The 27,381-nt window shown below is 38.9% G+C and overlaps 1 protein-coding gene across 1 annotated transcript in view; it reads right to left on the bottom strand.

Moving 5' to 3' along the window:
* Positions 1 to 27,381, bottom strand: part of suclg2 (succinate-CoA ligase GDP-forming subunit beta) — a 98,880-nt gene that overhangs the window by 35,605 nt on the left and 35,894 nt on the right. Inside the window, exons 3-9 of the mRNA XM_033966522.2 lie at positions 22,272 to 22,371; positions 18,283 to 18,373; positions 16,171 to 16,323; positions 14,870 to 14,959; positions 14,001 to 14,097; positions 11,767 to 11,928; positions 9,510 to 9,652 (exon numbers count right to left, since the gene is read on the bottom strand). Of these exons, the coding sequence (XP_033822413.1) occupies positions 9,510 to 9,652; positions 11,767 to 11,928; positions 14,001 to 14,097; positions 14,870 to 14,959; positions 16,171 to 16,323; positions 18,283 to 18,373; positions 22,272 to 22,371 (836 nt within the window). The remainder of the gene's footprint in view (positions 1 to 9,509; positions 9,653 to 11,766; positions 11,929 to 14,000; positions 14,098 to 14,869; positions 14,960 to 16,170; positions 16,324 to 18,282; positions 18,374 to 22,271; positions 22,372 to 27,381) is intronic.

Raw genomic sequence — 27,381 nt, 5'->3', positions numbered from 1 at the left:
TCCCGCAGATGAAGAACGGCAGACAGGAGCAAGCTCTATCAGACGCGCCCATGGGAATCGTCTCCCTCGGTACGTGTTACGAGTCAGCGGGGGACAAATTGCAGCAGTGGCAAGATCCCGGGGTGAGGAGCGTATGTTAAGAATCTATAGTCATTATGCATACATGATGGTTAAGTAATAGTCTTGTCTGCAGATGGAAAATGACATGGGTATTTAAAGGCACGCTGAGTGTCCAAACCGCAATCAAACGCAGTAGGAGACAGACAGGCATTAGTTCCCTGAAGGGCGAATCAATCTGACAAGCCCCACTTGACACCTCAGGACAATTCTATCACTTTCTCGAATTAACCTTCATGAGACGCATGAGAAGTAGAACGCAAAGTCCCTGACAAACTACAGTCTTTGCTTATCCATCGGCCAAGTGGAGATTTAGGATGAAACTCTAAGGTGTATGGACATTTTGGTGCATTTACTCATCTCTATAACCAAATAAATAAATAAATAAATGAAGGGGAATCTTTTTCAGGTAGGATGAGCACATGGTAAATGAAAAAAAAATTTCTATTTTGTGTTGTAGGGCTGTAGCTGATTAAGCGGTTCATAGTAGCTTAGCTTTTCATTGCTAATTATTTTATTAGGTTAATATATGCACAATGGAAAAAAGGAGAATGCAGCAGAATGCTACTGTGTTGAAACTTACATTTCATTGTGTACACATACGATTATAATAGGGTAAAGGAGCCAAGGCCATTTTATGTATAGAACAAATAGATCGATGTACCTTGATTTTGTTTTTGTTTTTTTTTAAGTAGTACCAATCTAAAATTTGAGCCTTTGTAGTGATATATCCGACAATGCGCCAACACAGGTGTACAAATTGAGAGAGGATCACCACATGACGCAGTGTTTTTCCTCTGCCAACAGTCGTCTGTAATCATGTATTTTCACCTGCTTAGTAAGATGACAATATATGATTAAATATATTTTTGTATTCCTGCTAGTTTACAGCAAAACCGTATTACAGTTTCGCCTCATGCAAGTCTTTCTGACAACCAGACTTCTGAGTTCTGGGAGCAAAAGGTCGCTCAACCTCGCTCCACTGATCACCCTCTAATCAACGCACAGCACTTTACAGCTTTACAGCCATCACCCTGCATCTCAAAGGCTTTGAATGTGCAACCTTGAGAGTGGTACACAATCAAAAACACAAACAGCAAACAGATTTCATCAGACTCACGTTGAATATATTTCAAGGTCTAACATGGGGTCAGTGCTGAGTTCAGTCTATCCCACATTGCTGCATAGATTTGTAGTGTATTATAGAGCTGAAGGGTCCCACGGTACATAGACCAAAAGCAGATCTATGGCTAAATGCACTGTAAGCAAATCTTCAGGAAAGCCATTATAGGAGCTAGAGCCAATGCAATCCAATGACCTCCACTGATTATACAGAGAGTTACATGAGTCACGGTAGCTGGAATGTGGACAAACCTATATTCTCACAGAAGCACAATCTCCCTCTTTTGTATGGCGTTTTTTTTTTCTCAATACGGACGCCCTAGTGTGATGACTCTTTGGCTGGACGGAGTACTTGTCCCTTCATGAGTGGGCCTCTGTTTTGTTCGTAGGTAATATTTAGCGCACTGGGAATAAAAGTCTATTACAGGCCCGGCTTGCCTTCTCCTCTCCCCCGGTCTCTGCGGCTTTGCGTTGCTTGTGCTTATAACACAGGGGACCGCCATCTCCCACAGGTTCTCAGCTTCAGGCGACGAGGTGGTTTTTATGTCCCGCTGAAATAACACACAATTGGGTTTTTCGCTTTGCGGGTTGCTCTTGTGATTAAGAGTTGCCAGGTCCCGATGGAAAAGCAGCGATGTCGTGGCCTAAAATAAATGGGATTGCGTGTCGTTTTTTTGTTTGTTTTTCCCCTCTCTTTTCTTTTCATAGTTGAACTGCAATCAAAATGGACCCCACAGTTCTATAAATGGTCATTAGTAGAGACATCGTACACATGAATCAAACTGATCAAATTAAAGGCGCAGTGTGGAACTTAGAAGAGACTTGCGATGGAAAATATCCGTCCTTACTGTGAGCGGGCTTGGACACACCTGATGTTGTTTGTTGGACTATATCTTCTACAGTATGGCATAAAATGTATTTATCTCCACGGACAATGTTGACAAGTATGATTTTAACTTTCTATTTCCCTGGAATCATGAGGGTGACGTGCCATCTCAAGAAAATTCATATTACGTGATTACCTGTCTGACTGTGGTGGTCAAAGGGGCCAGCACAAAATGGAAGTTCACATTTAGCTTGGACAAAAACTCTGATCAGTTACATTTCATTCTAAAAAAGTAGTTCTACATTATGAAAAATACGACTGAAACATGATTTTTGTTTTAAAGCGAGGCCAAAATGAACTGAACTGCACTATTTAATCATTATAAGTTTTGGCAAAATCTCATCTTGTCATTCTCATGGACCCAATGTCGTGTCATCCCGTCATCTATGAGTTAGTGACTAGTGATGGATGGACGGGCTGATGCCATAAATTGGTATCCTGGCTTCCCTTTAACTACAGAAGTGGCTTACCAATGCATATAAAGTGAGTGAATGATAACCACATATTCACACAGCCTTGATACGCAGGTGTAGATTGAAATACACAAGTTGTAAGTTGACATGAGTCTTTCTTCTGTTCACCTGGAGCCGACCGCAGGCGCAGGCTTTGGGCGCTAACACACGTGTGGAAGCACATTAGACACGGCTCAGACACTACCTCAGGGGGACGAGAACAGAGAGCCCCAGACTACAGCTGCCCATGAAACGAAAAGAACTCCTCACATCTACTTTAACAGGATTTAGCCACATGAAAAGGTACAGGAAAAGGGGAAAGAAAGGATCATAAGGGGTTGACTGGGGCTACACTATGATGTCGGGGAAGGTTATTTGTGAGAGTAAAATAGAACCATAGGTGCTAGAATATCTAACAATGGTGAGTAAAGATATAAAGGCCCAAGAAGCACTGACCGGGTAAAATTCTTCTCCACGGTGGCACAGTGAATCTAACGCCATTGAACTAGATTGTTTGCGTTCTCTCTTAGTGTAGTCATAATACTGAACTCAATCCTAAACCTAACTCGATTTCTATACTAAGGAATAAACTCGATACTCAATACTGATTCTGATACCACAATCATAATTAAGAACGCTCTTTTTTAGACGACAGACTTTGATTTTCAACATTTAATTGTAGTGCTTTCTTTTATATTACCATGAAACCTTATATTTGTGCACTCCCTCAGTCGTCCAGGTAGGTTCCATTGTCGTACATGCACGTATAATCGTCTATGTGGCTTTATATTTGTTCTGATACAGCTTGAAATCATTCTAAGACTATTCAGCTGTTCAGGAAAAGTTCATTTATGTCCTGTGAATGTGACTTTTTTGGTATCGATACCTGCTCAAATGAGACCTGGCAACTCCGACAGAATGTATTACGACTCCTCTTCTGCAAATTGTGAAAAAAAAATATATAAAAACTTGGGTTCTAATGCACCCATGCCGTATTGAATCTATCTTTGTTTAGGTTACTGTATATAAAACCCAGCGCATCCCTATTGTTCACCACCTTGTCCAATCCCGCAGTAAACCTCTTCACCTGTCACCGTCACTCTGTACTGTTGAGTGCGTGCTAACCACCCTGCAATTTTACTTCTTCCTACCAACTCATCAGGTTTACTTAATTCTGTTTCACACATATGAGTCACCGTAACCTCTGTCAGACTGTATATAACCGTGTATAGTTATAGTAGAATTTGCATCCATCTTGAACTCCTCCAACGTATTTTTCTAAATCAAAAACAACTCATGAATTGCTAAAAACATCACCAATTACTTATTTCGTAATATTCTTTTGACAGTTAAGGTAAAAATGATCAATAGCCTTCACCCTCAAACCAAAACTTTTTAATTACAGTGTCAATATGCAAGTAACTAATCAAATTGACATAAACATGAAATGACGCACGCAGACCATGATGCTAACGCTATTGTAAAACTAATAAACAACCCTTGCTGGATGTTTTAGGCAAATTAATCCTGCATTTATCCTTCACAAATACTATAGATTTCACATCAAAAGTCCAGAATTGAACCCACTCCTTTGGTTTAATTTGTCATTTTGAGAACACAGCAATTAGTTAAAAGTGGACAAATTATGTAAACTTGACTTTTATGAGAGTTTAGCCATGTAATAATGGTGTTCCCTCATCTTCATCACGACCTTAGACATGCATGAACCAATCGAAATACAACTTTGGCTGAGTAATCCTGTATTGTTCCCTATTAAAATGCAGGAGTGCTCAGAAAATTCCCGTTTCACCTGCCCCACATCCCCGCCTTTTTTCTGCGCTCTTCACAAAAGTTTAGACTTAAAGTTCCAAATTGTTACATTGCCATCTGAACATTTTGAGCAACTGAATAGCATCTATGCAGAACACCGAGGAATGTCACAAGGGGACAATGCAACAAACAAGGTAATGGTTAAAAGCAGCGCACAGGTGATTCAAAGCGTTGACATTCACTGAGGTGGAAAAAGAAGAGTCTACATTTTGGCTGTAGGGCAGTGAAAGGAGCTCTTAGGGACAAGGATAATCATTTCATACAAACCAACACAGCAAAGTGTCTTCACAAGGCAAGCAGCATTAATCTTTTACACGCAGAGACAAGGGAGTGTATTCCAAGAGATCACACATGTTCTGCTTTTTAATCCAAATTGTGTGTTAAAATGCATTTGAGCAGAATTTCAACTTCTAAAAGGAGCTAAATGCAAGTTTTTGCTTTTAAATTCTACAAACATGACCTAACTCTGTGCCCGGATATGTGATATGAACAGCAAACTCATAGGACGACGTGGGCAAATTGTTTTCTTTTTTTTTGTTTTTTTTTAATAATTTGGTGTTAGCCAATCAGAAAGCAGAATTTAGGTTGCCAGCTTCAAGGCAGAAATCCAGATGGTTAAACCTTACTCTGAGCGGATGATCCTCACTACCTAAAGCCCAGCACCTACAGCCAATCATTAATCAATGCTAGTGCACCCTCTGCAGCTCAGTGAATTAATTCTGGAGGTTCTCACATGGCCCGTTCACAGAGAAACACATGAGAAAAACATGTCCTCAATGAACAGGTTAAGGCGCTAGCAATCCAGGTTCAATTGTTGTTTTTTTTACTGTAAAACACAGCCTACATGTTGTTCCTTCAAGAGGTGTATCTAGCCGTTTACCTTTGAGTGAAACTTTCTCACTATTTTAGTCGCAGCACACACAGGGGAAGTCATCACAAGAGGAATCCATCTACGTAAATGCTTGAGCTGAAATAAAATGTAAGTGTGGGTTGGATGTAAACTTTGGCAATTTCCACAGCTGGGAGCGAGATCAAAAAGAACATTTGAGCTGAAGTGAAGACGGTGGCATGAGTCATGGTCCCAAGCTGCGCCAGGAGGAATAGGACATGACTGTTTTCATGTTAAGATCGTGAAAAATAAACATGCCAAGTTGTTCTCTTTAATCACATTAGTATTAGACTATGTTAAAGTACCTCAATCAAAATCTGTAAATTCTACTCTTTTGGATTATAGAGTATTTGTAGAGTAGGAATAGTATTGGATGATAAAACTAGAACAAAATTGACACTGGGAACTCATTGAGCAATACTTTTAGAGCTACTATACCAATTCTGAAATTAGTCGAGACAATCTAGGTCAGAACAATTATAGCGTCTCTACTGTTATTTTGTATTGAAAGTTGAATTGCTATATTAAAAAAAAAAGTCTTTTTGTGGTACTAAAATTGATGTAGAGTATCAAGTTATTTTTCCTCAGTATCAAAGTTTGATATCAAGTATCAAGTTTGACATGTTATTGTGACAACACTAACTGGAAGTAGCTCATAATACAATCCTGGAAAGACATTAAAGAACCTTATATTTTATTAATTCAAACAGTGGCACACCTTGGTCTTGACTGGTCATTATTCATAAGGGGCAATATATCACGTTGAGTAAAAAGTCTTCATGTTGTACCTAATAAAAATTACAGGAGAAGCCCTAAGCCGTGAGAACAAAATGAATGAAGGTTGGACAAAGCATCCATCTGCCACTCGCTTTATGGCCTGGGCGCGAAGCAATAATAAGGTTATTTGGCTGTCGGTTTTGCTGCCTGCTCCGGCTCCGTGGCTACAGGTGCCTATGGGGGTAAACCTCAATAAATTCAGCCAGTCTGTCAAACTGTTCTATATGTGGATATTAAGAAAGCGTGGCTATTTATTTTACCATGGAAAATAAATATGTCCTCGCTTTAAGAAGCCGGGGGCAAAATTCAAACAACACTGAATGCTTTTGGACCCGGTTGAGCTCGGCACACAATACACAGTGACTCATGATTCATCTTTCTTCCAATCATTTCCACTTCCTGTATTGTGGTACTCAGACAGCGAGCTTTTCTCATCTGCGCTCTCTTCATTTCTTCCTCAGAATATAAGATAATGAACGCCAATATAGAACACAAACAAAAAAAAGGCAGCTTTGTCATCTTGGTCCCTCTGTCCTATTCTATGACAGCACTTCACTTGCGCCACTCTCGCTACAATTCTCCGCTGACTTCAAAAGCTCCGAGATGGAAGGGAGAGTGGCAAACAAAAGCATAAAAAATGACTTTGGAATACAGAATGGCACTCATACCTGTTTTAAACCAAATGTATGACGTCATTAGTTCGGGATATTACCTGCCGTATTGGTTGCAGCGGGCGCATAAATCATCGGAAGGTCCCCAATGAAAAGCCGGTATTCATGTATGCAGGTGAACATTACCAGCTCTCCCTCCAGCCCATATTGTACTTATTTCTTCCAGCGCGGCAATGGAGGAAATAAGCTTCCTTAATGGCATGTGGTGAGAGACGCATTACAACGCCAACCGGAATAGGCACACTTTTCATTTTCCCAAAGTAAAAAAACATAATGATGTGCGAAGCAAGTAAAGCAGCAGAGAGCAAAACCTCCACGGATAGTTTCACATTTGAAGACCGTGGCTTTCTACAAAGGAAAAAAAAAACAAAACACTTCTGTGACAACTTATTGACGCGCTGAATCAATAACTGTTCGCCTTGTTGCCTTCTCGGAGCATATGGCGCGATTATAATTTCAATTTTTGCCCATTTTTTTAACTTTACTGGTGGTAATTTGTGCGTGGAAAAAAGCCAAATGCAAATCAGCCTGCGCCTTCTCGCTTCTTATTGTGAAATGATTAACATTCCCTTCACAGATCAGAGCAGGTTTCTCAGCTCCCTTGGTTGAAATGCTAATATGCTTCCAACCCAGTTTAATGTCAATCCTATTCTTCTTTTTCCCCGGTTAGGGAGGAGCTGGCTGTCTCCATTTCCATACATAGCCGCGTGAACAGGCAGAAGGCTTTCTAACCCATCTGGATCGAGGGAATCTAACCAAGCCTGAGAAGAAGAGGAGGAGGAACGGGAGGAGGGCCAAGGAGGAGACTAGTGTCCATGCAGGGATTCTGAAAGCTGGAATGAATACAGACTTTGCCTCCCGACGTTGCTTGTGAAAAACAGTTCAATAAAAGTAGATGGCGCCCCTTTCGAGTTTAAAGCGACATCTTTGTAGTTTCTTTCTCCCATATTGATCACATTTCTTTTTTATTTGCCATATTTATTCTCATTTTTCATTCCAGCCAGTCCGTATCACGCGGGACTAAATAGACTCTGCACACAGTGGAAATCTGAGCGCGGCAATGCATCACCTGCTGTGCCAGTGTGCCGGAGTTTTTACTATTCATCTATAAAAGTGTGAAACAACATGGGGCACAAACTGTTGCAAAATGCCGCCATTTCCGGGCTCTTACTGAAAATGGGTAATGAAAAGCTCAGCTAGGGCTATTGACTCAGGATAAAACCATTTGAGTCAAGAAGGAAAATACATCTGAATACATCAATAATTGTCATATTAGTGTAGATGTTTGCATAGGCCTGAAACAAAGTCTGCATGTGGTAAGCAACAGAAGCTGGCAGGAGACCTTTTACAGCAAAGTTGTAGAATGCGATCAAAATGTTCTTGACAGACAAGAACATAATAGTGAGGAACAGTCAAGTTTGCCCTTGATTTATAGTTACTGCATGGTGGCAGAGAAATTGCAATAACTACTACAGTGACTCCAAGGTCCATCAATGGCACATTTGAAATGGGGCACTCGCTTTAAAAAACATATTATTTAGAGTTCAGTACAATGCTCAAGAAGCATGTGGCTTTGTAGATTTGCCCATGCTCTACTGCATATAAATAAAGATGTAAGGTTTGCATTAATTTGTACTGTCATACATCTAAATAAAATTGCATATATCTATAGAAATGAACTGAAATGTGTTTTCTAATAACACAAATTCAGTTTACTGTACAAGTAATAGCTCACAGCACATGCAAGTATTCAAATGCAGCATTATCTTGACTCTGTATATGATAACACTCTTCAAGCGGTTACATTGATGGAAATTAGGACCATTGCTATGGCAAATAATTTATAGTCCTCAAAGCCATGAATATTTATCACTTTGATAACACCCCACAGATAGCTGGAGTCTCAAAAACATTACCTAATAATTGCCTAACAGTCATTGGTTTTCTAGCTATGTGTCCAAACGTCACTGATCCATAGTGCATAGTCAGGTAAAAAAAGTAGGAGACAACCCTCATGGTAAGACAAACAGACTCCAGACAGAACCATTACAGCAGCTGACATGGGAATCTGGGATCCTGTGACAAAGTCTTTGAACTTTGATGTTAGCCCCAACTGTTGCAATCACACTGAAACTCCACAATGCAATCATTTTACAAATAATTGCAGCCTGAAGTGAAAATGACATTCCAAACATCTAACGGCGGTCTGATGGAGCTGGATGCGACGCAGCAGAGACACGACATCGTCCCCGGCGCTATCGTCACAAGGCTTGCTTTGTTTAGTTTGGACTTATTAGCTTTCTGCACACAGAGCCAAATGACTTGTAAAACACCCGGAGCTGCTGCCACTCACACAGCGGAGTCTTTGGTGGGAAGGCTTTCATTTAAGTCAGTGTATGTGCTTATTATTGTGCCCTCACATTAAAATGCATGTGAACATGTCTGTCACCACAGGTGTAATAATGAGTCCTGTAAGGCCTGTGTTTATTGCACAGTACAGACGGGCAATTCATCATAGCGGTGAGACAGAAAATGATGGTGCATAATCGGCCTGTTTCCGAGTGTGTTTTTGAGGCAGACATGGACATATGCCAGAGTCCCAGAGTCTAATGAGTACTGTTGTGTCCCTCACTGAGCGTTAGGCAGAGACAGCGCTTTATGACAAGATACATGACTGCAATACCAATCATGGTGTCACAGCTGAATCTAGCAAAAAGTCTCTCTAATCGACTTTTTAATGATCAAAAGCTAATACTGTAACATACCTTTGGATCTGCAGTGAGGAGTTTGAACGCCTCATAGACCTGTCTTTCCTTCACTCCTCCACCCAAATCCAAGAAGTTGGCTGGTTTTCCTCCATGCAGGTCAATGATGTCGCAAGTTGCCATGGCTAATCCTGCTCCATTTACTACAAAAAAAATAAAAAAAATAATAATAATAATAATTTTGCAAGAAGAAACTAAACTTTTTTTGCCCAAATATCTTAAAAACCTTAAACTATTTACTTGTTATGTGAAGCCTTTATATTTGATTTTTTATTTACTTTTAGTTTATAGTATTTATTTGTATACAGTGTATTTAACCATTTTCCAGTAAAGCACTTTAACACCGTTCTTATTTTGACGTTTTTGCCTAGGACTCTCAAAGTGGAAAACAAGTTTACCTATAGATACTAATAAAGCAGCCTACTATAACTGACTTATTTCTATCTGTAGATCTTAATAGATACAATATATAAAATAATATATCAAGAAATATCAATGCGCATGAATAAATCAAAATGTACATCTGCAGTTTGGGAAAATAGAGCTATATGTACATCATACACCTGATGTAATGTCCTGTCTCTCACTATTTAACAATAATTAAAGAGCTATTGCAAATTGTGCCAAGTGTTTTGTATTTTATTAGCAAATCAAAAAATATATTTATTTCATCAGAACTAAACATTTTGCCAACTAACATAAGTCTGAAGACAACCAAAAACCATTGAGGCTCTAATAAAGACAAAATTAAAACAGTGACGAAAAGACTCAATATCGTGCTTCTAGTATCCCATTGAAAATCCAAAAAAAGGGAAAGTGCTCTGCTTCTTCTCCCTCTTGTGAATTTGTACATGCATCAGTAGAAAATATTCTAATCAGAAACATTGAGCATTTCAGGTCGGGCAACAGAGGGAAAATCTGATTAAGACTCCAGCTCACAACTTCACAGAAAGAGCGCTGATGAAAAGGGATCTGTGGAGTCTTTTTGCTGGGCTATGTCATCATTTAGCCAAGCTCCATACCAGCTCTCCCGCTGAGATGTGTACACGCCAATCTCACAAAAAATATCTTCGCTCATTTGGTTTAAACTGAATGAACGTGTGCCCTGGAAAAGCTTTCGACTGAGGTCTCGATAAGAGGGAAATTTGCTCTAAAAGCTGCCATTTTGCTAGTGCATGAACCTCTCACTGAAACGGCACAGGCTTAAAAGCTGGGGTTACTTTAAGAGTGGCTTGGGAAGTACGAAAGTGTCAGACGTGGTCGGGGGTAGCAGGCACCTAATATGTTTATAAAAGCGTGCAGGAAGCACCTGTTAGGTGAGAGCACCTGTTAGTGTTGCAATACAATGTAAAAGCTTTGATTTATGACAAGAGAGGGGGCCTTTAATGAGAATCCTAACAATCCGGCTCGCTGGAGACATTCCGGGCAGATTATAGCTAATTAGAACGCATTGGTTACGGGACAAATCCGTCTGGAGCCCTCCGAAAGTGATGTGCAATGTGGACTGGAAGAGCGCCCAGGCTGCCATTGTGTCTACTAAGTTTTAACCATACCCTCAACTTACAATGCCTCAGAGGATTGTTAAGTAAAGCATTATAAAAGTATAGTTGTGGAATAATATAGCAATCATTTTCAAGACTGACTATTACTCTAAGGGTTTTTTTTTGTTTCTGGCAGCTAGGTTTTTTCAGTGCAACCTGTCCAATTCAAAGTCATAGACAGAACTTGTTTAGTCTTCAGGTTTAACGTAGAGTTGTCTTTCTTATCCCCCCCATTAATACAAAAAAATAACTTAATAATCATAATCACAATATTTGCTTTGAACTCTTGGCCTTCTCCCAATGAGATTCATGATGAAGTCTCCTGAAATGGTTTTTATTTTACAGCTGTTTCTTGTCATGGATCGTTGGTGGAATGTCAAGAGTGTGCAAAGCAGCGATCAAAGCAAAGGCTAAAGGCTATTTTGAAGAATCTAAAATATATTTAAAAAAACAAACATTATTTCACACTTATTGTTTACTAGATTCACCATGTGTTCACTCATAGTTTTGATCCCTTCAGTGAGAATCTACAATGTGAATAGTAATTAAAAAGTGTGTCCAAACTTTTGACTGATATTGATGCAAGAAATAATATTCTACAATTTAATGCAAACAAATGACAAATGGTACAAAAATGTAATCGATATGAGATCTGACGATGCACCTGTACGCTCCCTTATAAATACATCCACACAACTTATCTTCCACCTTCTTACCAAAGCAGGCGATGTTTCCGTCAAGCCCGATATATTTGAGGTCCCACTTGGCCGCGTGCATCTCGGTGGGGTCGCTCTCGCTCATGTCGTCCATGGCGAACACTGCCTTCTGACGGAACTCCGCATTGTCGTCAAAGTTGATTTTGGCATCAAAGCAAACCACTGGGGCAAAGGTAGGAAGGGTGGAGAGGATGACACAGAGAGTTAGAGAGATAGACAGCAACACAATAGAGACCTGTGTGGGAGTGGAGAGGGAATGCGAATATAAACTAGCTTTGAAAACCCATTGTGCACAGAACTTTAACCTGACTGTAATGACCAGGGCTGAATAAGATGAAGTTTTGTGTTTTCTTTGTCAAGTTTATTTTAAAAGTTTGTTGTCAGTCTGTTATTTTATTTCTTTACAACAAGTCATTTCCAAAAATAGCAATAAAACAACAATGAATAGACTTTAGTTAAAACACAAGTTAATTTACTTTGATGTTAATTGTATAATTAAGAGAGTGTAGGAAACATGGAGGAGCAGCGGTTCTACTCCAAGCTTCTCTAAGTGACCTCCTTTCACTCATCTTAGTATCATTATTAATTTGGTGATTTCTAGGCCTTTAAGATTATTTTAAATGACATGCAAACACAAAATCTGATCAGAAGGACCATGATCAGAAAGAAACTCATGATTTTGTGGTTTCATTTTCTAAAATAATTATCAGATATGGTTGCCACTGTAACCTAATTCTTGACCAATTGCATTATTATAATTCAATTCAAAAAGTTTGTAATGGTCACACATGCTTGGTTAATGATATGTTGGAGATTTGTTTAGTCCGTACTGCTCTGGGCTGCTCTACACAGCACAAGACTGTTGTTAAAAAAGGCTTAAATGGACCAGTGCATATTTTATGTCCTCTTGAGGCATTGAGTATGTAACTTTTCTGGAGGTGGCACATCACCTGCATGATTCCAAGGAAATAGAAAGTTAAAACCACAAAATTTTAAGTCCTATTATGGAATATTACTATGTCTCTTTGCAATAGAAACACCTATTATCTCTTCAATGGATAGTCTTGAGTGTTTTTGAATTTCCGTCTGTTTTTATATTTTACGACAGGTTTGCAATAAATAACTATGTACCTATCTATAGTACACGATGACAACAAGCAATATCAAAAATGTTGACAAAAGAAATGTGCTGTTTAATGGCTTCTCATAAATATTAATGGTGACACGCCTTCAAATGTGGTTCTATTTTCACTGGCAGCAAAGAAGTATCTCATCTGAGCGAACAGAGGCAGACTAGACATTTTCACTTTAAAATCTATTCAGTTTTGGTTCATTTGCTTACATTTCACTCAGGAGTTATTTTTGGTAGACATTCTACTGACACAGTTTTGGGAGAAATATCGTCTTTGAGACAATTTAATAGATTTTGCCTCATGTGGTATGGGATACAATATTTTGTAGAAATGTGTGTGGAAACAAAATGGAAGTGAATAAGGAACAGGAGAGCTGTTGTACCCGAAGTTCAGACATTAAGAATGACCCTCTGTCTATAGGATGTGCCCTAATGTAGCTCAAACATCACCTTTACCACATCCAGAGGAAAATACAGCTCAGCGCCAGTTCACATTCTGCATCACAACTGTGCTCTTCATCATCGTCATTCTCTTTTGTGTGTCAGTGATTGACATGTGAATGCCCCCGCTCACCTTCTCTTGAGTCACAAACTCGTCATTATTGTACCGAGAAAAAAGGCTACATGAGTGGTTTTTACACATTATTATGAAAAGAGAAGAAGGAACACTCCAAATTAGACAGTGTATTTACTGTGCCACTTTGATTCTTACAATACAAAATTACTTTAGTGTGACCTATTCATCTAAATTAATAATTACACTAAGGTTTAAGCGTCCATCTTACCAATAAATGTGTCTTTCAACTAAATAGCCAGAGCACATCAAATACCACATGTTATGTTTTGTCTGTGTAAAGAGAAAGTTCTGAATTTGAAGGCTTAATTGAGATGCAGTATAAGCCGAGTCAGAGCAGGCTGCATGTAAGCTTTCTGATAGTCTAAATGGTGGCAGAGAGATGGAATAGTCAATAAGTACTGTAAATAGTTTCTATGAAAGTCTTTATGGGGAAGTATCATAAGAATAATACATATGCAATGGCAGGTCAAACAATAGAGTGGAGTCAGTCAAAAGTACAAACAGACATTTGCATTGCACATGTACCTTGTCCTTCGGGAGTCTCTCCAAAAGGATTGACTTCGACTTGTGTGGCGTCGACTTTCAGAAACAGATCATAGAGCCTCTTAATCTGATCTGCAGCCTGTGGAGAGACAGAGGGCAGTCAGTACCTCCTGAAAACACCATCCCAACAAAGCCCCGCCAAGTGCACTTACATAAAACAAGACCAAACACATCATTTTACTGCTATTCTATCTACAGAGTAAATGTAATAGTTATTCCTCATTTCATTATGAAACGAAGTCCTGTGTTACGCTTAACCCTGTAATTAGATAAGCCCCTTATGGATGTAGAAACAACTCATGACTGTGGCTTCTCTTCTGGGAACAGAGACTCATTACACATATTTAGATGTATTCTTTATGTCAGAAATCTAAGATAATCTGATTTCTCAAACCACAGAGACAGTGGCAAGGAAAAACAATGCTATGAAACTCACTAAACATAAAATTATCAATGCTCCATGGAAGCGACAGTCAACATTACACACATCGTAGGTTTGTGAGAATGACACTTACACAATCAGAGATGCTGTTTTATCAATTACCATTAATGTAATAAAAGAATAAATATAATTAGCTGCTCAGTCGCTTTGTCATTTATGTTATGGACTATAGCCATGTATGTCCGGAATCATTGTAACAAATTACTATCATTAATCTTTGTGCTCCCAGCCTCTGCACGTCACTGCCAGAAATAACAATAGACCACCTGGCAATGTGTGAACTATAATGACATCGGACAATATTGTAGAGCTAAAGTAATGATAGGCAAACATAATGTGTGTGAGACTGAACATGCGTCGCTTTGTGTACATGTCTGCACAGCTTTGCATTATCCTTCTTTGTCGTTACCTGTCGCTGCAGAGGTCCTTTGAAACCCAAATTAGCTGCCATGCGGAGTGCCTGCTCATCTTGAACACCTTGAAATATATCTATGACTTCCTACAAAAGAGTCAGAAAAGAAAAGGAATGATGAGGAGAGGTACAGTGGCACAAGATTGAACAATGTACTGTAATAAACTTATATAGACAGAATACAATGAAGTGATAAGAAACTAGAGCAGTAAAAGCCAATAATAGGCTTAAATTCTAAAAGCTGATGAAAGGATACTTTCAAATAGCAGGGGTGTGCATAACTCTGTGGGAAATTCACTGTTCTTACAAGAAATGTCCAAGTGTATGATCAGATGCACACATGTTGAATCATATTATGTTTAGGATTTGCTTAAAGTCTTCTCAACTGACAACAATCACATATTTGGTGCTGACTTTGAGCTAATGTTTGTATTCATGTGACTAGGCCCTGTGATCACAGAGATATTAACTATAAACCAAAGGAAAAATCTGCAGTCTGACAAATTCTGTTGCAGAATGTTGACCAGTCCTTTAAGTTTATTATACAGGCATTGAAAAGTGGATGACATCACATGAACTCATATGAAAGGACTAAGGAAAGGTATCAGGCTCTCTATATTCGCTTTAGTTGACAAATAATATTTCAGTGGAAATGGAACAGAAGCAATAGGTAAACCATTACTTTGTATCAAGCAGAACCACAGCAGCATGCTGCCCATGCAATCTGCAATATACTATGATAGACATCAATGCACGATCTTTGCAATCTGTGCTAACATCTGCAGTCTAGAAAAGGGATGATAAAACAAGCAGAGAGATATGCTGGTTAAATCGCCATCTGTAAGGCTTAAATGGTACATCTGTTAACAACGACAAGGACCTGCTTTTAGCCTAAATCATTTTGGGAGTCAAACCAAAACTAAAGACAAAACAAATGCCAAACACATTTCTCCCCTTCAGACACCTTACAAACTTTACACATAAAATAACATTAGAATTCCATTACACAGACAAAAATAGTTATCTTATTAATTACCAATTTAGCGAGTCTTACCAGTACATGAGACCTGTGTGTGCTATTAGACTGCATTACAAATAAAGTTCAAGCACTTAACATGTTAACTTGAGGGTGTGGATAGAAGTCACGCATTTCTATTCTGAAATTAATTAAGCTTAAAAACATAATCAGGTTGAGAAAACCACCACCTCAAGTTAGACAGCTAAACCGAACAATGAAACACGAGCCAAGACATGTGAGTGCAAACTATATACAAAGCACAGCAAGAAAAGTACTGTACCTTGAAGATGAGTTCTGGGGTTTTAGCAGCTACTTCTTCAATGTCCACACCTCCCTGGGGACTTCCCACCATCACTGGCCCATTACAGGAGCGGTCCATCAAAATGGCAAAGTAGGTCTCTCGGCTAATGTCCAGGGCTTCGGCTACCATCACCTGAGCATGACCATTAACACACAGAATAGAAGAAAATGGGGTCAGCACAAAGACAAAACTGACACGAAACAGTGTAGCGGTGTACTATAGCCACGTGTGTTTTCAGTGACTGCTCAAGTATAATTAACATGGGTGGCATAGGTGTGAAACTTCACTAATGAAAGTTAAATAGCAGTCTGACCACCGTGTCACCAGATAACAAGGTTGATCCCGGCTCGAAGACCAGTTGGTACACAAAGAATAGAAGACGTGTTAGCTAACAAAGCAGGCCTAAGCTGAGCGAGACTGATAAGCTGACTGAGGAAGCAAGCAGGAGTCTCATTTGGGGGGAAAGGACTTTGACAGGAAGTCTTTAGCTGCGCGGTTAAGGGTAAAGATAGAGTTTCCTGGAACATGGATATGCCTTGTGTTCTGCCTACACCTTGTCACACTCTCAATGAGGATGGACGGGTGGTCGTCTCTCAACTCAAGAGAGGTAAACAGACTAATGTTAAAGCTGAAATACCAGATTTTCAAACCACAGAAAGCGCAAGTGTGCATTCAAATCTATAAATAGCTTCTAGCGCACAAAGACCTCTTGCCAAATTGTCAATATTTGCATTCATGAATTTCCAAACACATGCACAGCTTTAGAACAACTTATTTTCAAATGGAAAAGTTAAACAGGGGTAGACTGCCAATGTGCAGTCAATCCTAGCGCTCCTTACAGTTTGTACATTTGGGTTTGCGATAAATAAAATACTAAATTATTAGCTGATTTTGTGCAGTGTTGTTTTTACAATATATGGGGGAAACACAAAATCCCCATCTACTCATTTACAAGAATAAAAAAGGTGTATACTCCAGCTTTACTCAATTCTTTTCTCTAATTAAGATTCTCTTTCTCCCCAATTCAGATATTATAAGCATCATATATCATTCTCTGCGAAACAGGAAGTGCACCATAAGCATGCTAACGTTTGATAGCTTTAACGTGACAGTGATCTCCGCTCTGGTCTCGGAAAGTTGTGAAACACATGTATAAACTCATTGCAGTGAATAATTAAGACGGTCAAAATGCATTACTAGTTCTGTTTTTCTTTTTCTTTTTTTTTAAGATAGAAAAAATTGGTACATCATCTTTAAGTTGCTCCGTTTGACTTTAGACCTTTTCTGTATTGTGATATGTTCCAACTCTTACTTTCAAACTCAGCCTCTGCCCCATCTTCTCAACTCATTCCCAAATCAGTAGCCAGGCAGCAAATCAAGTTGGTAGAAGAGTAGTGCTGACTTTCTCTTGTTACGTTCTATATTGGAACCTTGGGTGGATGTGTGATGCGAGCTTCATGGGCAGGTTGACAGCAAAGATCTTCTCCTGCTCTTACCCTATAGAAGTCACAGGTCAACTCTCGCTATTAACTCAAAAACTTCTGCAGAGCCGTTTGGGACTGTGGCTTTTTGCACTCGGGCTAAATGCAAATTGTATTTTGTTTGTTTGCAGTTCCTTCTGCCTCGAGACATTCATTTGGATCTCGGGAATGTCCCAGGTGACTTTTAGAAAACTGACAAGTGCAGCAGATTTGATTCTTGCTAAACACAGCTGTAGGAGAAGAGGTGGGAGTCCACAGGCTGAAGGCTTCATCAGCTGGAAATGTTTTGTTTTTTTCTTTTGAGAAGGTAGGTACTGTATGCGGTGTGCCAGTACAGAAAATGAGATTTCTGCTTGTTAGTGGCACACAGAAACAGTTGTTTACCCAACGCTTTAAATTCACACTGGGCCTTGTTCAATTTATGCAATGAGCCATAACACCAGCAAGTGAAAAGCCAAAATAAACAAGAGCGGACAGCAACTACATATTTTAAGCCAAAACAAAGCTCAGATTCAGACTGCCTTCACACTTATTAAACATACAACTGTATCATTGGACCCAAATAACCTTGTAATGAGGAGGAAAAAAGGGGAATTATGTTGTTTCTTACCGTTTTGACTTTGACTCCTTCCTTAGGTGTCTGCTTGGTGGTCAGATTGAAGCCCAACATCTTTTTAGCCAGATCACCAACCACAGCAGGACTGGAAGAGATCAAAGTTTCACGCAAAAGTTCAATACAATCATTTATATTAATTGAAAATAAATGGGTTGCGTTCATGACATGTACTAACATTTGATATCATAATTTCAGATGGAGAGCAGGGGTCAATAAAACTATAGACAATTAGGTCCTAATTAGGTCACAATAACACATTTGGAAGAGTTATATATTTCTGAAGAAAGTATAAACGAAAACAAATTTATGCAACAACCCGAGAGCAGGATTATCTCCAAAAACCTGGGCATGTTAATGCCTTTTATCACGTTAACTCAAAAAATAATTAATAGCAATTAATTATTTTGTAGCACATGGTGCAGGTCACGTGTATCATTCAAAAAGCCTGGATCAAAGAGCCCTGCTTCGGTCACACACACACATATATACACACACACACACACACACACACGAGGAGGGGGGTCTCCTGTGTCTGTGTACGGGACATGAGGCCTGCTGTACAGAGCTCCATCTGAGGTTTGAAACTATACAAAAAGAGACAGTGATCACGGAGAAACGGTGCACTAAGGTCTGCAAACTGAGAGTGACGCTAAATACATGATTCAATATGAAGAGTTTACGGCTCGTGTCAATCATGTTTACTGTGAAAACTGTTTAGTAAGCAGAGAGCTGGTTTGTACCAGGAACGCACCTGAACTGAACCAGGACTAAACAAGGACTAAATAGGAGGACTGATTTCCAGACCTGAATCAGGACTAAAGCAAGACTCTGCCAGGATTCTAGTAGCCGTCTATTAGGCCCATAGTGAGCAGAAAGAAGCAGCAGACCACACAGGACACAGGATTAGACACATTTCATTTGAAATGATTCAGCAAAAATATTATGCAGTTTTTTTTTTCAGGCAGTTTTTTACCTTTGGGTCCAACATGCGATCAATTTCGATGAATCACAATTTAAGTATTCATTAAAATATGTAATTGTTGCCCAGCTCTATTAAAAACATAATCAGAATAAACAGCAGAATGACACAATTTCGCAGTTAGTTTGCATCTATAATGAGTCATAGAAGTTGTTTATCCAGTCCTCTACAGCTCAGTTCTTACTGTAGTACAGAAAACAAAGTTCTCCAATAATACAAAGAAAATGTACCAGCAATAAATATTCACTCCCAAAAAAGATTGTTCCGTTGTTTTTTTTCAGTTGCCTTGGTATATTTTCTGAAACTTTCCATAATTTGGCAAAACCTTTCCACACTTTGCAAAACTATTCACACAAGACACAAAACAATTCAGAATGTGTAGGACCAGTATCACACTTTCAGACATGTAGTGTGAGGGAGTCAGACAGTTGTACGACCAGTATCACACTGTTTGTGACGGTTTGAGAGGGAGGTAAATCCTGTAAATGTGTGTAAAATATTACATAATCAGTTAGGAAACAAAAAAGCAACATTTTCTAATCTTCTTTTTTAGCAGTTTTAGCACAGTGATTTGGACCTCAGAGTCTGAATGAAAACCTGGTTCACTACAGAAGTCTTTTACATTATGGTTTCTAGTGCTTCTGTATCTCTATAATACATCTTCATATTGTCATTCCTGTGTGTTCTGTTTTGTCGTTTGTGTCTCTGGTCTGTGGGCTGATAAAAGTGTGCAATATTTAGCTACACAGACTAAAGCACCTGCAGAGACTTGCACTGTTACACTTATAGTCTGAGTTTAAATAATTGATTGTTGTGTTTTAGATTCTGCAAACAGTGTTTTGTTGTTTTGATATGAGAGTTAAGGCTTGAAAGTGGATCTCAGTCATGCCAACATAGCTGAGTATTTGCTCCTTGAGTGGCAAGTTTCAGAATTTGTGCCAAAATTTAGACTTTAGTGTCAAAGTGGTTGAACAAAAAATGTGATGATGTCACTTCTGGGTTCAATCAGAAACTCTGTCTCTTGTTTGATGAATAAAGAGCAAAAACAATTACCTTTCAAAAGCATGTTTAACCACATGTATCAAATATGTAAATAATGTAATGAACGACTGATGTGAGGTTCATGAACGACCTAGCTCTTTTGAACAGTTCTTTGACCTGAGCAGTTGGATCCAGATCTCTTTTATAATAGAGACAAGCCTTTTTCTGTCTAATTTGTATGCATTTTTATATGATTATTACTGTATACTGAAGGCTGAACCAACACAAGAATGAGCTCAGAAGCAGAGCAGGTGACATGACTGAGAGCTTTGTGAGAAAACAAAAAAAAAAAAAAACACATTTGGTATCATATTAACAGTTAGTTTTAGAATTTTTATTACCGTAATGCAACGTTTGAAACAGCTGACACACTCCCACTTACAGTTTGAACCATTTTAAACACATTTAAACCTTTGTTGTTCCTCTCTGATTAGTTTGTTGTTCAAATTAGTTGTCACATTGGCTTCAGTCATATGCATAAACAGTAAAAGAGTCAGTCTTTTGTACAGCTCTTTGAAATGAATGGATCCAAAAGATTCAGATCCCATAAAAGAGCCTACAGTCCCATCACTAAATTTAGCATAACAAGATTAGTGTGTATATCTCACCAACCGGTCACCACTTAAGCTATTTCAGCCTAGCCAAGCTTCTTATCTCAAATTTCACCCAAAAAATTATAATAAAATAAATAAGTAAAACTAAAGTTAAGACAGTTAAGTCCTTGTGTGAACTCATCCTATTACACAAAGAAACAGCAAAGAGAAAAGTTGAATAACCCTCACATACAAAGTAGGTTGTAGTGCAGATGAAGAGAGTTAACCTGAGCTCTTTGTGGACAACACAATCTGACAAAGCAGCACTTTGAGAAACACTCTGGTCCAAGTAGACATCAGTGTGAATGAAGCTCTTTCTATTATGGCTCTTTAAAGGCGTGCTGCATGCCATCGCCCTTCTGGAAGCCTGCTCCGCTTGTACAAGTGAATACAAATGAATCCAGGGGTTGTGCTCATCCTTTGATAGATGAGAGGAAGGTGAACCGTGTACTCGTGTCACTGTCTGGGGACGATGAACTTCAGCATGTCTCACTTTGAAAAAGTTCCCTGCTTTTCCCAGCCAAAGTAGGGTGACGATGATACATGTCCAGAACAACTGTCATAAATCACTATTCGGCCCTAAAGGTAGCAATAAATGATCTATACCAAGAAATTCAGACTAAAGTGCTGCAAGTGCATAAAAAGTACATCCAGTGTATTTGAGTATTACTAACCAAAAAACACTGTACCACATTTGTACTGTCTACAACAAACGTGAAAAACAGAACTGGTTCATTTTAAATGGTTTGCAGTGGTCTAAAGTTATTCCTTACTTATGCATCCTGAGCATCCTAATCATTCACCACAATGAGTTTATAAGCACTTTTCACAACTTTCAGAGACCAGAGTGGAATTGTGCCGTCAAGGTAAAGCAACCCTAATATGCTAACTGTGCACTTCATGCCTCAGACAATAAAACACATTTAGGACACATTTACACCGCAAAATACAATATATCTGGGGCAAGATTTTGCTCAAATGCAAGGGGGGGAAAATCGGGTACAGGGCCTTTAAAAAGATCTACTGTGAACTCTAATTGTGTACATCCACATTTTGTAAAAATAAACCTTAGCAGCGACACCAAATCCCAAACAGCATGGGATTTGGAAAATTTAGTACAGGGCGCATAATACTTCAGCCAAACTCAAAATCCTCTTTTTAATTGAGAAGTTGCACAAGAAATGAAGCAGTGAAAAAAGAAAAAAAAAATGTTTATTTGCAGCACAAATAATCCTAAGTGTGCTTTAGTGCCTTGGGAACATCTTCACAGAGCTCTTTGTGCTTGCACACTCAAAAAGTCGATGTCACCAGAACAAAAAGGATCTTCTTTGAACAGTAAAACTGTGAAAAACTCACAGGGTGTTACTTACTCTTTAGTTAAGTGCACTCCACCTTTAAGGCCACTGTCGAACACGCCCTTGCCCCGGCCGCCGGCTAAGATCTGAGCCTTCAGAACGATCTCCCTGGCATCTGAAAGAAAGACTCCAGTTCAGACAGTGCGGCTCACCTCGAGTCTAACATTTAACAACCCATTGGAATGAAAGAGGAGGGAGTTAGAGTAGTGTTCTCCCCGTTTCTCTTCTGTTTAGTCAACTGCTTTTTCTGGCATTTTGAAATTACATGAAGAGCTCCACGATTTATCACATTATTGTTCCAAGTAGTAACGTATTGTTGTATTGCTCAAGTTTAAAACGAGCCAACTTTACACCCACCAATATATTTAACAGCAGTAATAAATGCTTAAAATCATTATTTGATTTTAAAATATTAATGCACCCGAGCTAGAACAAGGTTAACAAAAGTGATTCTTGAGAAATAAAACCACATAAAAGACTGTATAATCTAATTTTCAAAGTATATGCGCAATTTGGCACACGAACGTTCTAGGGCTTTAGACGTTCAGTCAGTCATTAATGCCGTTTTATAATCAACATTTTTATTAGTCGTAAAACAATTTTATCAGGATTATAAGGGTTTGGAAATTGATATTTGATTGTGGAAATAAATCTTATCTTGGCCTTTTTTTACATAATGAAGACTAGAACCTCTGTATATGCATTATTATTGCAGTGCAGTTTGGGTCAGACGTGTGGGACAGATCCAAGAGATGCTGAATAGTTTTGTGAGCTTGCGTTACGCCTGCTTTAGTTGCGCATGGTTTTAATTGATGAAGAATTTCTTTAATTGACAACAGCCCAGGTAGGTTGCCATTGCCCAGCCAATCAGCATTCAGTATTTGGCTCTTACTTCCGGGTTTGCAGTCAATACAATGATTTATTAGATGCAGTTTTTGTCACACGGTGCTGCTTTTACATTATACTGTATAGGGGGAAATAACAAAATGTACTTGATAATCAGAATAAAATTGGGTCCATATTTAAATAATGAAAATGTGATAAATCTTCAAATTAACACATGGCATTTACAAGCAGTTTCAAATTAAAATAAGTAATTTCAGAAGGACTGTCACAATAATAGCTATATATATAATAATATATGAAAGCTGGAACAATATTTTGGGGGTCAGTATTTATCGTGGGTACAGTTTCTTAGCACTACTTGGACATTTTTGGTTATTTTTTAGCTATACGGTAAGATTTAAGCCATAGAAGGTTGAAATAATAACTTCTCGTACCTCATTACAGACGCAAACAAGGTACTGTATTTTCCAGAGTACAAGTCGCACTGGAGTATAGGTCGCACCAGCCAAAAAATGCAGAATAATGAAGAAAAAATTATAATATAAATCGCATCTGAGTATAAGTCCCACCCTCGACCAAACTATGAAAAAAGTGCAATTTATAATCCAGAAAATACAGTATTTAAGTGCTTCATTCTGCTGTTAGCTCATGATTTTTTAACAACATTGTACCTTTAGAATAGTTTTTGTGGTTTAAATCTGCTCTTGGATTGTTGTAGCAGCATAAATTAGTTCCAATATTATCTATATTTACTTCAGCGATACATCGAACTTCAAAATATGTTATCGTGACAGGCTTAAATTTCAGGACACGCCTGTAACCTAAATGCACCTATCCACTTTCCCCCTTTGCTGTCAGTAACACCTTGACAATAGAAGTTTCACTTAAAAAAAGGACGACCCCTTGTCCACTCATCACCCACCAACAATCAGTGTGTAGCCAAATGGACTGAGGGCCCTTGATGGAGGCCAGTATGCAGTAGGCTGTTATTACGGAGGTGGGAGTAGTGGAGTCTGTGACAGGTGGGTGCCATCAGACTAAAAAGTGGGAGGTAGTGCACTTGTGGAGGGGAAGTGTTCTGTGTGCGGTGTCTGGAGAGAAACACCTTGACCTTGGTTGATGAAGACAAAAAAAAAACCTAAAAAAAAAAGGGCTAAAGTCTAGACAGAAAAGTAGCGATCTCCGAAGAAGCCTATGACAGCGCGGCCAGGATTAAAATAGAGCGGTATTAGCTAGAGAGAGTCGAGAAGCTAAGCAGTAAATGAGCAGAAAGGTGCGCTTATGCAAAAGGCGCTTTGAAGGGAGTCATAAATGAATAAATATGTTAATAAAAACTGCTACGGTGCAAAATTAAAAAGAGTTCAAAGAGAGAAGAAATGGAGTGCCCTGCGGGCGAGTGCAGCACAGAGACAGCCCACAGGATTTTTTTTTTTCTTTTATTGCTTTAAAAAGAAAACGAAACAAGTTAAGGAACAAAGATGTGCATCCCAGTGTGAGGTGAGGGAAAAGGTAGGAGTAGGGGCACAACATTCAGAACAAAGAAAAAAACTAAAAAAAGACATAAGAAAGTGAAAGTTAAAGGTGCAGTAGTGAAAGTTGGAGGGTCCACCGCCAGCTTGTTTACATGGAGATGATATTGCGTTGCCTGGAACGTTCCACAGTATGGCATTAAAACTATATCTAATCTATAAGTGTTTTTATTGCTCAGAATTACCTTGCGTTATTACTGTGCATTCTTCTACCCAGATCTGACTTGTAAATAGGGCTGGGCAACATTAAGAAGTTGCTGATACGATACCGATACATACCTCGATACATGGGCCACGATACGATGCATATCGCGATACAGCGCACTGTCAATTTGATACAATATGATATATTTCACATCGATTCAGTGAAAAATAAAGGCTTTTGGGAGACTTGATCAACTACATTTTCACAAAAACTAACCAATTTTTAAATTGTTTTTATTTATCTTCCATTTATTGAAGTTGAATGAACATAACAAAGTGAAAAACACATCCGACTGTTACATTGCCCAATATTACTCATCCTCAGCTTTATGAGCTCCATGTTTACATGAACATGGACGTGCAGTTTAACGACTCTGAAGGATCACAACATATCGACTAAAACAACTGTGATACAAAAAGGCTTTGATAAAACCAAAGTTAATATGAAATAAACCTATTTTAATCATCAAAACCGTGAATCAAATGTCAAATGTTCTGTATAAACGAGCGTCTTTCCTCTAAACAAGCCACACAGTTGTAGCGAAGTGACAGAATAATTTGCTAAAATATACAAAAAAATTACTCTTGACAATATATCGATACAGCTGCACATGATGTCGATACTGTATCATTAAATGCAATGATACGATATATTGATATTTCAATATTTTTGCACACCCTTACTTGTAAATTGGCGTGGTTGCGTCACCTACTAGTCTCATTGGAGATTGACAAGATTAATGCCATACTGTGTACAGTCCAGGCAATTAAATAACATCTCCACAGAACAGAACAGGTAATGGGACCCGCCACCAAAGAAAGGTACATAGCCAACCTTTAAAGTCACTAAAACTTAAATAAGCAATCAGTGATAATGAGGTGCATAAATTGTCCTGGTTGAGTCGCCGGCTTGTCTAATTGGAGATATGTTTAGTATCAAACTGTGTACATCCCAGGCAAAGGAATAACAAGTAGGTGGCAGACCCTTGACCAAAAAAGTTCCACAGTGCACCTTTAAAGCTATTAAAAAGCCGCGTAATAAGCAATCAGCGTTAATGAGGCGGATCGCGGCAGGTGTTCATTGTAGCAGTCTCAGCAATTATAAAGGGCCACTGTAGAATTAATACACGCATAATACCAGGGGAACTCCACCAAAGCCCGAGCAAAATGAGGAGACTACAAGATAAAAAAGATGTAAAATGGAGATAGTATAGTGCATTACAAAGAAAGGGACTCTAAAACCAATCCCGCGAGGAGCACATGTTCGAAGACGCTGTGCTTTCTTTTGAAATACATGGAGAGGATAATGATGTCCTCAAAGATCACAGGGAACACGGAGCATGGTAAAGAGCAGGGTGACCATTATCTGCTGCAGTTACAGACACGAGAGGCCTCCCAATGCTGCACAAAAGGTTGGTCCCTAATGAGAGTGGAGCAAAAAAAAAAAAACTATATGTAAAACCAGAAGGGGGACCGGCTTTCATGTCAGACCGCGACATGGGGTGGGATAAGGGGAGACGAGAAGGGCATGTGTCGTCTCCGTGGAGTGCAGAGTGTACTAGATGCTGTGTAAACTGGATGTTTTGTCTGAAGTGGTGTGTGTACTGTTTGGGATAGATTACTGGAAGATGTAGTTGGAGATGAATAAACAGAAATTATGGGCACAATTATGGACAATAGTTAGACTGCAACAGAAATGAGGCAGGGATTTATAGGACAGCATGCCAATAATTGTAAAGATTTTTTTTTTTTTTTTTTTTGCAGCTGGTTGTTCAGATAACATTTTAATCTGCTGTTGTTTATACAGTTTGGGGTTTCAGTGGGTCTTCTTAAAGGTGAACTATGCAAGTTTTCTGGTGAGGGGTCTGCTACCTGCTTGTCTCTGTGGAGATGCCATTGCTTTGCCTGAAATGTTCCTCAGAATGGACTTAAAAGCTCACATGTAACTTGGCCTTAAAGCTATCATCTGTTTATTTGATTTTCTGTTGGGTAGGATGGGACAATTTCCTGAAGTTTCAATTCTATTTCATGTTTTATTGTGGACGCATGATTTTCAATTGTTTTTTGTTGATAACTTCTTTAAATAAACAATATTTCATCTTTCCTTTGTTATCCTTAAGTCACTTTGTAACCAATTTGGCAGTATGCTTCGGGTGATTGTCCATTTGAAAGATCCATTTGCCCAAGGTTTAACGTCTTGAGATGTTGCTTCAATGTTCCCACATAATGTTCTTTTCTCATGATGCCATCTATTTTATGAAGTGCACCAGTCCCTCCTGCAGCAAAACAACCCCACAACATGATGCTGCCACTGGGGATGGGACGATATACAATGATATTGTTAATCACAATAAAAAAGGTCCGTAATTAATCTCTTGTGGCATTTTTTTAATAATCGTGATCATCGCACCCAATTATAATCGCCTTTACGGCACCAGACTGTTTCATATTTCCGGTTTCAATACAATGTTTAGATGTTAGTTCTGGTGCTTGCCCACAAGGGGGCCCTCTATCATAGCAATGAAACTTGTTAGCTTCTGTGCCTA

This window comes from Periophthalmus magnuspinnatus, chromosome 5 (assembly GCF_009829125.3).
Source record: "Periophthalmus magnuspinnatus isolate fPerMag1 chromosome 5, fPerMag1.2.pri, whole genome shotgun sequence".
Taxonomy (NCBI): domain Eukaryota; kingdom Metazoa; phylum Chordata; class Actinopteri; order Gobiiformes; family Gobiidae; genus Periophthalmus; species Periophthalmus magnuspinnatus.
Note: the sequence above shows the minus strand (reverse complement) of the source record. Positions and strands in the feature narration are given on the sequence as shown.